Source organism: Beta vulgaris, chromosome 9, assembly GCF_026745355.1.
Source record: "Beta vulgaris subsp. vulgaris cultivar EL10 chromosome 9, EL10.2, whole genome shotgun sequence".
Classification (NCBI taxonomy): Eukaryota; Viridiplantae; Streptophyta; class Magnoliopsida; order Caryophyllales; family Amaranthaceae; genus Beta; species Beta vulgaris.
The window spans coordinates 38561964-38574772 of record NC_079210.1 but is presented as its reverse complement, the minus strand read 5'-3'; the positions used below and the strand labels follow the sequence as shown (position 1 = coordinate 38574772).

At 35.7% G+C, this 12809-nt stretch overlaps 1 protein-coding gene across 21 annotated transcripts; it reads right to left on the bottom strand.

Annotated features, from left to right (window-relative positions):
* Positions 1-3039: 3039 nt before the first annotated feature.
* On the bottom strand, positions 3040-12596 carry LOC104903708 (uncharacterized). Of its 21 annotated transcripts, none has more exons than XR_007269661.2 (6): positions 12344-12591; positions 10556-10702; positions 8611-10340; positions 6793-6949; positions 6271-6398; positions 3040-3519 (listed from the first exon to the last, which is right to left on the bottom strand). XR_007269661.2 is itself a non-coding variant. In XM_048636220.2 (4 exons), exons 1-4 carry the CDS (start codon positions 12363-12365, stop codon positions 3446-3448), a joined length of 327 nt encoding a protein of 108 aa, XP_048492177.1. In that variant the 5' UTR covers positions 12366-12592; the 3' UTR covers positions 3040-3445. The 21 variants fall into 21 exon arrangements, 2 of the variants coding, with proteins under 2 accessions (XP_048492177.1, XP_048492178.1); XR_007269659.2 differs by having other exon boundaries at positions 6797-6949; XR_007269663.2 differs by lacking the exon at positions 6793-6949 and adding an exon at positions 3726-3899.
* Between the last annotated feature and the right edge of the window lie 213 nt (positions 12597-12809).

Here is a 12809-nt window from a genome sequence, read left to right as displayed (position 1 = left end):
ATATGGTAGCCAAAATAAAGTTTGGTTACATATGGTAGCCTTGAATTATCATTTGAATACTTAAAGGACATTAATGATAATAAAAAATCCTTAAACTGATATAGTAAACTAGTGATGGGCACTGGTGCGTGCTGGGCAGGCTGAGCCTTGGGTCGTAGCAGGCGAGCTGGTTCGCGGCTGAAAAATCTTGGCCCACACCGGTCTATTACCGGTTTTCACCATACGAGAAGCGGTTATGTCAGTTCGTGGGTCTAGTGGGCTAGACCGGGTTGGCGAGCAGGCATGAGAATTTTTTATTCAAAATTATTTAATCATTGAAATTAAACACTATTGTTACATAAATTTTTAAAAATGAATTAAATTATATGCAATTATTAATATTAACGAATGATTTCATTATTTTTGAATTTGAATTCAATTATAATATATGCAATTTGATTAAAATATTATACAATTTGATTAAAATATTATACAATTTGATTAAAATATGCACAATTTGGTTCAATATTTACTTGGACTGGGTTGGTCCGGTTCATGGGTCGGGCTGGAAAGGTTTTGTGGTCGGGGATGGCTGGTTTTAGAAGCAGGCTTTAGTGCGCTGGCCTCAAGAAATCTAGCCCACGAGCGACCTACCAATTTCACGGTTAGAGCTGGGATGGACTGGACTTTTTGCGGGCCCAACCCACACGGCCCACGAGGTAGACTGAATTGGCCCGCACTGTTGGCCATCTTTACAGTAAATCGACAAGCAAGTTCCACTTTCTAAACAAAAAAATAAAGAAAAAAAAAACAATCAAGTTCCTCATATGTTTGCTGCTTCATTCGATTACTATCATGTATCATCATCAGAGCACCAACATCAATATAACTCTCCAACTAATTTTTAACTTTCTCTCTCCTCAAGATCACGCCTTCAAAAATTGCTAACAATGGTATCACTCTCTAATATGCTCTTCAATTTATTATTATCTTTAGTTCCTATTTTTTTAAATATTTTCAGTGACATGTGTCATCATACTATGTCAAGAACATGCTCTCTCAATGCTCTTGGGGGAGAGCATTTCTCCAAGTTCTCTCCGTTAAGAGTGAATGGAGAGCACACTTGGAGAAAACCAATGTTGGGGTAGAGTTAGTTGGCTCTCCATGTTCTCTCTTCTTGGAGAGCTCTTTGGAGAGCTGCTTGGAGAGCACCAATGTTGGTCCTCTCATCTAGCATCGTTAGCTTTTAAAAAAAATTTAAATCATCATCACCATTAAATCTTTTGCAAATCACAAGCCATCATTAACGCTTTAACACGCATTAACATCGCGGTTTTCTTCAATCAAAATTAGCAACTAGCTAGCAACGAGCAACCTTCTTCAATCAAAACAGAGCAATGAGCAACCTTATATGGGTTGGTTTCATCATCGTGTCTAATCATCATCAATTAGGGTTAGGGTTATGGAGGAGAACGGTTCGATGGTTTTGTGAAGAGGTCGGGAGTTGGCCATCGTTGGAGAATTCATGCTTTGGTTTGTTGAAGAGAGGATGGTGTTTGTGGGTGGTGGTTTAATCTGATTTTGAAGATAAGTGGGTACTAATGAAGTGTTATGTTTTCCTAAGTAAGGGGGTTTGATTACTAATTATCATTAATGTCACAAGGAGTAACAACATAACAATTCAAGGCCACCATATGAAATCTAAATATATTTTGGCTACAATATGCAATTTAAATAAAAAATAAAGGTCCACCATATAGAATTTTTATTATATAACATAAATAATATTTGCCCACTAAATTTATTATATTAAATAATATTTACCATGAAAAAATTACTTCTAGTCAAACTGATATCATTCAGATAAACACATGACCCTAATTTTAAAGGTGAACTTTGAATTTAAAAAGTGAGATAATTAAGTTAAAAACAGACCTTTTTAAGACGAGTTTTGACGTAAACTTACAAAAACTTTATTTTAAAGCAATTTTATACAACTTACTAGAAGAGGTTAGAAGTAAGGATAAGAGTACCAAGGACTCTTGGGTCCAATAGTATCGATTCCTATTTTTCACGTGGAAAACCAAATTCAAGTTTTGGTGAAAGCATAATTTCGATGTTGTTGTGAATAGGGTGTTGGGATGCTTGTTGGGCGTCTGGGTAAGGGTCCTATACGAGGACAACCAAGAGGTAAATTCTTCTTAACATGGCGTTCTCGAAAAAAGACTTAAAAAAAAGTAGAAATAACTGTACTATTATAAATTTTTCCAAAATAGAGATAACGAGAGTGAACAAATTTAACTGGTTAGGAAATTTCCGAACTAACTATTGTGTCCCCATCCAAAATCTTAAATCCGCGTATCGAGACGCCTATTTTTATGCATATAAATCTGCCTTTGATGGTGCAGCCTTGTTTCCTAGCTGGCTAAATACACCAGCTTACGTTGACAAGGGCGAAAGCAACACTTTTAACAAGTAATAACTACTCCCTCCGTTTCCTAAAGATCTTCCCACTTACTGTTCCTACAGATACCAAGAAAAATCAAGTTGTATGGGGCATGGTATGAGTAAAGTAGGAGAAAGAAATGGGTTAAGATAAATAAACAAATAAAAAGAGGTTAAAGTAGGAGAGAGAAAGGGAGTAAAATTGAATTAATAATGTAATGGTGGACCATATGATAGTGACATGAGAGGGTAAATAGGAAAATTTGTTTTGCCAAATAAGGAATAAAGCAAAAGAGGGAAGATCTTTTGGAAACACCCTTACACGAAAAGAGGAAAGATCTTTAGGAAACGGAGGGAGTATATGACAAAAATGAAATCAACACAAGTAACAAACTTGTTACCAGAGCCTTATAATTGATATGCAGGTTAATGGAAACTTTCTTTTTCTTGTAATTAACATTTACAAAATTATAATACATACGTGAGTTCAACTATAAACGTTTCAGACCTACACCATAATATCATAATATCGCAATTGCGAATTACACATTTGTTTTGACAAATCACTTTTCAATGGAAAATATTCCAAGAAAAAACGTCTTCCAAAGAAAAACAAAAGTATAGATTGTTTTTCCTTTATTTGGTTCCTTTGATGGAAAGTTAAATACAAAAGACAAAATGAAAAGAAGATGATAGGGGAATTAAAGCAAGAAATAGAGGGGGAAATATAACATTCCTACCTTTTGATTCAGCCCTTAGAATAACGATTTTTCACTATTGGAAATCTATTTCCACGCATAACAATTTAGCCAAAGCCCAAAGGGATAGAGGAGAACCACTTCTCTTAAATAATGTACTTGTAAGAATTCATTTCTTTCTTACTGATTTACAATCATGGATCAGTTAGGAGGGTTCTGTAAATAGCATCAATTAGGAGGTTTAGTATATTAGGTTATAATTGAGATACTAATGAGTCCAGATCATGAAACCTAAATAGCCACAATATGAGTCTGAACAATCTTTACATCCTTACTGGCTTCCTCTCAGCATGGCTTCCGCCTTTCTCACTTGCTTCGTTGTTCCTATGATGAATACCTGCATAAAGATTATTGAGCTCGAATCATAGCCAAAACAACGCTCAAATCATAGCAATTACGTAAAAGTAAGTTATGGTGCTACGACTTCATTCTAGATGAAGTTTAATTCTACATGGCCATGGACACTTAAACGAATCAATTTTCTCCAAAATCAGGGAACTAATACTTTTGACTAGTATTAAATGCATAACAATGGGAAATAACCTAGCGCATGTCTTGATCATGATTTTGTGGGAACTCGACACTATGTCCCCGCATCTTCAAATTAATGATCCAAGCCAAACTCAAGAACCAATATCGAGTCTGACACTCGTATTCTAATACATGTATCAATATGGCCTTCTTTGAGTTTCCACCTGTGCATTGTTGTGGAGTGTTCTGCAATGGGAAAATATGGGACAACAAATGCATAAATTGTGTATTGATTCCCAACTGAATGGTTTAAGCTGTTGTGTAAGAGTAGGACGTAGCTTGCTTGTAGTGTAATGCTATAAACTCTACTTTGGGCCGAGCAAGTGGTGCTAAACTTAGGGTGGTTGGGCCGGGATTGTGACAGAGCTAATGTTCAGCTGGGATATGGCAGGGCCTTCTTGTTGCCATGGCCTGCACTATGTTGGTTCTTTAGGTTGAAGTACACCTTATGTAGCGTATTGAAATCTAATTAGGCAACAACTTTAGGCCCAATGCATGTACACCATAGTTCCCAGTTTCCTTCTCTTCACTAGGAGTATGGACTATTTTACATGCAGCATTCAGAACTACTCTTTATTTTCTTTTCATTGTTCTATAATCGATTCCATAAACCTCCAGATACCAGACAAACAGCAACAGCTCAAGCACTAAAGTCGTGGTCAGGGGGAATGGGGGTAAGGACTGATCCTCATCAACATTAGTCCACCCAGCACACATTCCCCACATGGTCAGTTTGTTATACACACAGATGAGACAAGGATTACTCAACTCAGCCTGACTACAGCACATATCGCCATGATTTTAGGCAAGCCCACAAAAAAACTTCACATAATCCTCATTTAGTAGCCCGGATGATACCATTACTCTATTAGGAAGCACCAGCCAAAGAACATCCAATGTATAGTAGTATGAACAGACAGAGTCAATGTGCAGCTCTTCTTCAGAAGGTATCGAGATTGATTTTAGATACTTGCAACTGAGACATGAATCCAGAATTTACAAGTGTATGAGATACACCATGTCAAGGCTAAAATGATAGGACCACCCTTGTCTGTTTGTGGAAATAGAGTAAGCTATGCATGTGCACAAGGACACCATCTTTGCACAGAGGGAACAAGAAAAAAAGAAAGGGACATCAAGGAGGCATGTTTACAAGTGCATTTCATCAACTGAAGAGCTAGATTGAAAGATCAGACTCTCTCGTGTTACTGTGAGAGTGCCAACAGGATATTGTAACAGGCAGAATAGGGAGGAGGTGCACACCTTGCAAGCAAGCAAAAGTGCTTTTATAATTACAGTTTAGGTCTAAGAAACCCATCGCATCCTAGCATTTAAGGTCCTTGTTTGGTAGAAACTCCACACTTGTACACGAAGATGGAACTTACTAACAGAGATGAGTTTGTACTTCATTCAATTACCTCACAAACACAACCACCCACTTCTCTGATTTTTAGTCCATGGTCGGTTTGCTGCATTAGCATCAATAGTCATCCCACCCAATCTACTGCACAATACATACTACCCAAAAGGGTCAGGTTAAAAAAAAAACCAAGGTTGGTGGACCCAATTAACTAAAACTTCAGAGCACCGATTACTAGCCAACTTCACCAGGTACTTTCCCCTCTCTCATGTAAATAGTTTCACTTTTTCTCCACAACCTATGAAAGCGAGATCCCGACCATTATGCTGTCTTTAACAGGTACACTTATATGAACATAATTCTCTATAGAGACATCTATCGTAATTCACCTAAATATAGATGAAGACTATATACGCTAGTAGTTTCATACTACTACATATGTACAATGCTCGGGGCCACAACAGTGGTGGAAACCACAAACTATCATTGTTGTTATCAGTTCAGAAAACAATACTCAATATTTGTTTTAGACCACAGAATCATATCAAAGGATGTTCTGCAATGAATTTCAATTTACAGTTCAGCAAGAAGCCTAAGTGTAACATGTATTCTATAATCACAGTGCACCATCTGTCATATGCTATAACGCAACCACAACAGCTATTATAAATCTACTATTACACTGCTCTGTGTATTAACATCGTACAAATCACATACTCCATAAGAGAACTTCACATTGAATTTTTAATTTTTGGAACCACTATTTTCTATGGTTTGAAAAAGTATAATTTCAACAATAATTAATAGAATGCTTCATTATACCGAATAACAACGAAAAAGTAATTTATGTAATCAGTGAATTTGCATCAAGATGGCTACAAAGTGCGTCACAACAATCTGACCAATTATAATGACCATGCTGTTTTCCATAATTAGATGCTAACTCTTACACTAATCTAGCTCGTAATGGGCACTCACAAAAGGCTTCATGCTTATAGATCATTAATTTCAGGGTTTAGGGCATGAGAGAGCATTAATTTATTCTTAAAATTACTTTGTGAGAGGGTCTTCTATCACCTCCAATGAAATTTTCAGCACTGTAATCACAGATGAAGGATTTTTTTTCTTTTATTTTTCTTTTGCAAAAAGCGACAGTTTTAAACTAAGCATGGATTCCGTTGAAGGGTAGGAGATTACTTGCACGAATCTTATATATACTGGATTGTAGCTCCCCTTTTTCCAATAATGCATCCCATTTTCCCAGATGTGACATCAATGATTGATAGTATCTCTTGTTCCGGAACTTTTCCACTTCCAAAAATCACCTAATAAGAAATGATAACAAAAATTTGACTATACTTCCGTAAATCTAAAACAATCTTAATAGTAGAAACTAAAGCTCATTTAGAGTTCAATCATGCAAAACATAACATATCCCATAAGCTCATAGAAGGTCATAAATTATAAGTGTTGAAGATTGCATCTTTACAACGAAATTTCACTAGCTTCTAATGTAACATTTTCATATACAAAAGCCTAAAATGCATTAAGTGGAGGGTTCTCGAACTAAATTTACTGAAGTCCATAACAAACTCTATGATTTTACATTAGGCAATTTAAGGTGACCAATCTATGCAGATAGTATGAATCTACAGCAAACCGGGAATAGGAGATATGGATGGCCAATCTGCATATCCATTCTAATTCATGCAGAAACACCTACAGTCTAATGCACCTCGAACTGCAAGTTTCCACAGGGATTGTTCATTCAATTGCTCCATTATCCTATGGTATATATAGGGAGAAGACGGACATCAACCACAGCAGCATTGGACATCTGCTTTGTAAAGGGTCTGTAACTCCAGTACATGGAATCCTGAACAAGCCAGTAAACAACATCTAATATGCCAAGACAACTCATCCATATAACCAACCATGGTGTAAAACATGACAATACACAACTAAGAAGCTGACATGGTAAAGTTTCTATAACAAATATGATGCTTCATAGTAGTTTAAGCCTTAGGGAAGGCAATAGATCACCAAGAACTAGGGCAGAATGTCAGTTGGGACTAGTAGCGGTCTGGCCCATGAAAACTTTTTTTGGCATATTGTGTGTGTGTATATATATATATATATATACATAGGGGTGTTAACGCGCCGAACCGACACCGAGCCTGGGGTTGCTCGGCTCGGCTCGTTGCACTTTTACTCGAACTCGAGCCAAGTCTCGAGCTTTTTCAAGGTTAAATTTTCTAGTTCAATTTACCTTAGAACTCAATTTGAGTTAAAAAAAATTACATTATATTACACTATAAATAGATTTAGACTACTTACTTTGAGATTTTCACAAGTATTGTGCTCAATTTAAGTATTACTTTTCATTTATTTTCTATAATATGGAAAATAACATAGCTAAAATATATATTGAGCATGCTCACAAACTTTTGGAATTGAACTTTGCTATGCTCGGCTCTAGAAAATTTCGAGCCGAGCTTGAATAGTTTGGGATCCAGGCAGGCTCATAAACACTCCTATATATAGAAATACAATCACGTGAAAACCACTTTTATGCTGAAAACTGCAACGTAAAATGAGCAAAAAATTTCTTAAAATGAGCAAAAATATCTTAAAATGAGCAAAAACATAAAGTGAGCAAAAAAGATAAAATGAGCAAAAACATATAATGAGCAAAAACCAAAGAATGAACAAAAGTTTGTAAAATGAGCAAAAACATTTTAAAATGAGCGAAAGTTTCCTAAAATGAGCAAAAGTTTCTCAAAATGAGCAAAAAATTGTAAACTGAGCAAAAAGGTCCGTTTTCCGTTTCCAACTTAAGGTTAGTTTTTAGTGGATCCTACCTCTCTCTCTATCTATCTATTTATATATATATAGACTAATCTAGAGCTTGGTATTCGTAACATGGCTCTATTAATTTTTTGGCCCAAGAACCTCATGATGGATCAAGACAGACAGTTGGTCATTTCATATTATGAAGTTCTTTTGCTGAAAGATCTCTTACTCAACAAGGGAAATGAGGCAATATTTGCTTGCACTAATATGTGCTCCGACTATAGAATTATATTACATTTCATTTGTCATAGTGTACCATAGTGGCATAGTCCAAGGAAGCTTTTTCTCCTATCATGTGCAATGTAAGTGAGTGTGAGACATTTAATTCAAATGAAAAGGGTAAGATCATGATTTCAGGACATGTGACAAGTCTAAGTAACATGAAATGAACAATGTGATAGCAGCCTTCAGCACTACGGCGCAGAGTACGGGCTACTATTATTATTGTCTTGTTATCGCTGTTTGTAATACAGGATCCCTCCTTAAATCCAGTAATGAAGAAGATTCTTTGCCTCTTTTGATTTATTGATTGATAGTAAATGACAAACTTCCGCGTTTAATTAATAAAGCAATACTCTTCACCACAAATCATATTAACACAGAAGGGCGACATAGGCATCACAGAAGAATGTGACGTCTCAAAGAATCTAAAGCAAGATTCAAGTCAGCATTTCTTAGCCATACCGCAAAAACGATGATCAGCAAGCAAGCCAATGAATGAAATGCGATCATCTAATGGTTGAGCCAGACCTTGTTGTTCCTGAACAAGTATGCAATCTGTGTGGAGCAAAATTGGACACATCAACATGAGCCTTCGATTTTGCACTCCACTTATAGCTCAATACTGCATGTTCATCAGCTCTAAGCATAAACTTCATTGAACAAACAAATTTGGTTTGTATAAGTGAAATACCCATGCAAAAAAGATATTAGCAACACCAGCTTTGCAATAGGAAAGTCATAAGCCCAGCCAATATTTAATATTTGATGTAGGTAATAGACAATGATTAACACAGAGAAAGAAGACAATTGACACTCCTATCCGATCAAAATCGAAGAAATAGGAAAAGGCATTTCATATCCAGCTGCGTGCTTGAGAAAAAAAAAAATCATATATTCTTGTTTAACACAAAGGTATCTAAGCATGGATCTGAACAAGCTACGAAAGCTCTCAAAAGGCAGAGCTAGTAACATGACACGTAACCATCCATACAGTATAGGAATGAGAATTTTACCAACAGCAGACTCTAATTCAAAAAGAATTTATTTCTTTAACAGGAAAAGGAACAAGGAAAGGACATATAACAGGATGTTGGATAAACTTTTTACTAATAGATTGCATTAAAGATGTAACCAACTTAGACATTGACCTGTGTATCCACTACATCGTGCAACTTAATACCAAACTGAAAATATAATGCAACGCAACGCCTACTCAGACATTGACAGTTGAAAATATATTCTCAAAAGGAGTCAAGGACCATCAAGATTTCCCCATTCAAACATGGGAAGATTTAACCAGAGAATGTTCCTCTATTTCAAGACCATTATCGAAAAGTAATTAAACATGCAACGCCTACTCAGACAATTTGTTTTCTAGAAACTGTCCATAAACGTTAGTTCTACATGCAACAGATACCAATTCTATTTCAACCCAGTGAAAGTTTCTTTTCTTATGTTTAAGCTGGCTTTCCTAAATTCACTAATAAAAATCTTACTTGTTCTACGACTAACTGAATACAGAATATCAAAATATAATTTCAGATGACATGATAAATACTTCCTCCAATTTATTTTTTTTTATTTTTTATTTTTCCTAGCTGAACACTTCCCTATATCGGCTGTTTTGAATTCGTTACAAGTCTTACAACATACCGTTTTAAACTATTGGTTTGAATGGTTTCTTTCTATCTCTCTTCCCAAGACATGGGCCCTTTTACGTTCTCTTTCTATCTCTCTCCTTACTACATGGAATCGTAAAACACATGCCCGCCTGCCCCCACCACCAAAAGTTGCAACTAAAGAAAAAGGAGGTACGTTGTAGGCATGTAGCCTGCATTGCCATGTATTTAAAAAATTGAACAAATTAAAGAGGGGGAGATGGAACTTGCATAATGTAAAGAGTTCTGAGTTGCAACAATCTAATTTAAATAATTTTAAAAAAAAAAAAGAGGTATGATATTGAAGCCCGCATTGCAAGGTTTTCACAATTGAAAAAAGAGGTGCATATAGAACCTACACAATGCAGAGAATTCCATGACGTGAGAGATTTACACCTTCACAATCAAATCCAACAACAAATTGCCTATTAGGACTGGGATTCAAAAGTTCCTCGGGAAGTTGAGATGCATTGGTGACAATATGAGTTGGAACTATTAAAGCGAAGGTGTCATGAGCTTGATTCTTGCCACTCCCTACAAGTAGATGAGATCAAGCAATTAAGTTTTCACAATTCAACTGTGCTCTCGAGTAGCACATGCCATATGGTTTATCAATAATAGAGAGAAAAAATGGAAAAATGAGGCAAAATAGATTCTGATGCAAAACTGAAGTCAATACTAGCTATCGTTAATGTAAGAAGCTCTTGGTTTTCCTTCTTGCAATATATTTTTTCAATTTCATCAAGTACCTATAGACAGGTGAACTTCCAAATGTCACTTTGTATACTCATTTAGCTAATCGAGTTGAGCACCTCGTGAGCAGCTCGAACTCGACTCGGTCAAAGCTCGACTCAAATTAGCTTAAGCTTGCTCGATTGAACTCGAAACTCGATAACCTTGCATGCAACCGAAACATTTTCAATTAATTCTTCCTAGAGATAGAAAAATACATTAACACTCTAAAAATAAATTGATCTAGTATGAAAGGAAAAAAAATTCTAAAGAAAACATGATATAATAATCAAATGCCTAGAATTCAAGGTGAACCAAAACTCTAAACAAGTTGTCCGTGAGCAACTCGATTCGACTCGAAACTTAGCGAGCACGAGTTGAGCAACTCTCTGCTCGTGATCGACTCGCTCGATTAGCACTCCTAGTAAAAACTTTTTTTGTAGGGAAATCAGGATCAGAACAACGAAACAACCTCTAAATCTAGTTAAGGGAATGGCGGGTGACAATAGCAAAACCAATTTAAAAACCCAAAGGAACTATTACAAGAAAGTTAGGAAGCAGTGACATTTTTTCACCTAAAAGCTTAACCACTTCTAGATCTTTTCTGCAAACCAGCGATAGGTGGGTTCTACGTAAGTTCACTTGAATTGTTGAAATAACATATTATAGGTGCATAAAATAATATGCCAAAATTTATCATCACTAATACGCCAAAAAAAATGCTCGAATTCATGGGAATGCAACAATGGGTGGGCAACTGCTGCTAATATTCTGCCAGGCTTGTCATTCTTAATGTCATTGTTCTTTTTTTTTTTTTTTTTATTGACGAGAGTCATTGTTCTTAACTTCTTCCGAATTCTAGATGTTTGTTTTAAGGGTAATGTTATATGTAGCCCTTAGTGCTACATATAAGCATTGAATACATTTCTTTAAATGGAAATAGTTTAAAAATTCAAGACACATTTTCAGGTCAATTGAGGTAATAAATGCTTGATTTAATATTTTATTTCCATTTTAAGCACCTTATCCATAGCCCTAAGGGCTACGTATATCATTTTCCTTGTTTTAAAAACTCAGAATAAAACTTACAGAAATTACCATATACTATAATTTTCAGGGAAAAATACTGAAACAGCTAGCGCTCTACCAAAAAAATAAAATAAAAGGACATGAATTGCAAAAGTGCAGCAACAAATATTGCAATTGCAGATGATTGATAACACAATAAATCTACTAAAGCAGATAAATTTCTCAGAGGAAAAATTGACAATAGAGGTCTGAACTTTGGGTGATAATTTTTAAGAGGTCTGAACTATTGATTAACCTGTGTAGGTCCCAACTTTAGGGGGTCTTAACTTTTAGCGGGCCTCGACGACTAAAAACTGGAGATTTTTTTTAAATCTCACCTAGTTCCTACATCCCTCCCTCAATTAACCCTTCTGATGTGACCCAAGTTTTACAAGTGATGACCTATTAAGCCAATTTTAAATCACTAAGGCCCGCTAAAAGTTAAGACCCCCTAAAGTTGGGACCTACACAGGTTAATCAATAGTTCAAACCTTTTAAAAATTATCACCCAAAATTCAGACCTCTATTGTCAATTTTTCCTTTCTCAAAATACCAACTAAAATAGTAAAATGCCACAACCCAGAATTAAAGAACAAGAATTCCTCAAAACAAATAAAACCCAGTAAAAATTACAGCATATGAATGTTTACAAGCAATTATTAGAAGGTGGAACCAGTTAAGTAGCAAAACCGAGATTAAAATTCAACTAAAATGAATGAAGAAATGCTTGAAATTACCCGGGTTAACAAGGAAAGGCATGTATTTAGTGAAGAAGTATCAAGCGCCATCAGATGAAAATTTTTTGGACTCTGAATAGTATCAGGAGTAGAAATAACTGTCAGCATTCACCGTAGTTGTTATAGCAACTAAAAATGAATTCAACATGAAAGAAGAGAGAATGTTAGAGAGAGAAAGAGAAGGAAAAAAAAAAGTCGAAAGCCGCAATTGCTTTTTTTGGGACCCTAGCCTCCCGAAAAATATCCCAAATCACAAAGAAATCAGTTCTTACGGTCGTTTGGTAGTGAGTCATAAATGGTGGTAATAGGAACGAATTTGTGTGTAAATTTGTGAGAAATATCATTGTCCATTCTCATGGTAATGCTAATTTATCCTAAAGTGTCCACTTTCCTTCTTGAATTTTCATTCTCATCCAATACCACCTTGTAGGTGGCAATGAGTGGTAATGGAAATTGCTTCCCCTTG

Bases quoted from the DNA above. Each gene is read 5' to 3' on its own strand.
- LOC104903708 (XM_048636220.2), bottom strand. From the start codon at position 12,365: ATGCCTTTCCTTGTTAACCCGG. The intron at 10,341-12,343 runs GTAATTTCAAGC...ATCTACTTGTAG, and splicing joins GCCTTTCCTTGTTAACCCGG to GGAGTGGCAAGAATCAAGCT. The intron at 8,704-10,202 runs GTGTAAATCTCT...TGCTCCACACAG, and splicing joins TGTTGGATTTGATTGTGAAG to ATTGCATACTTGTTCAGGAA.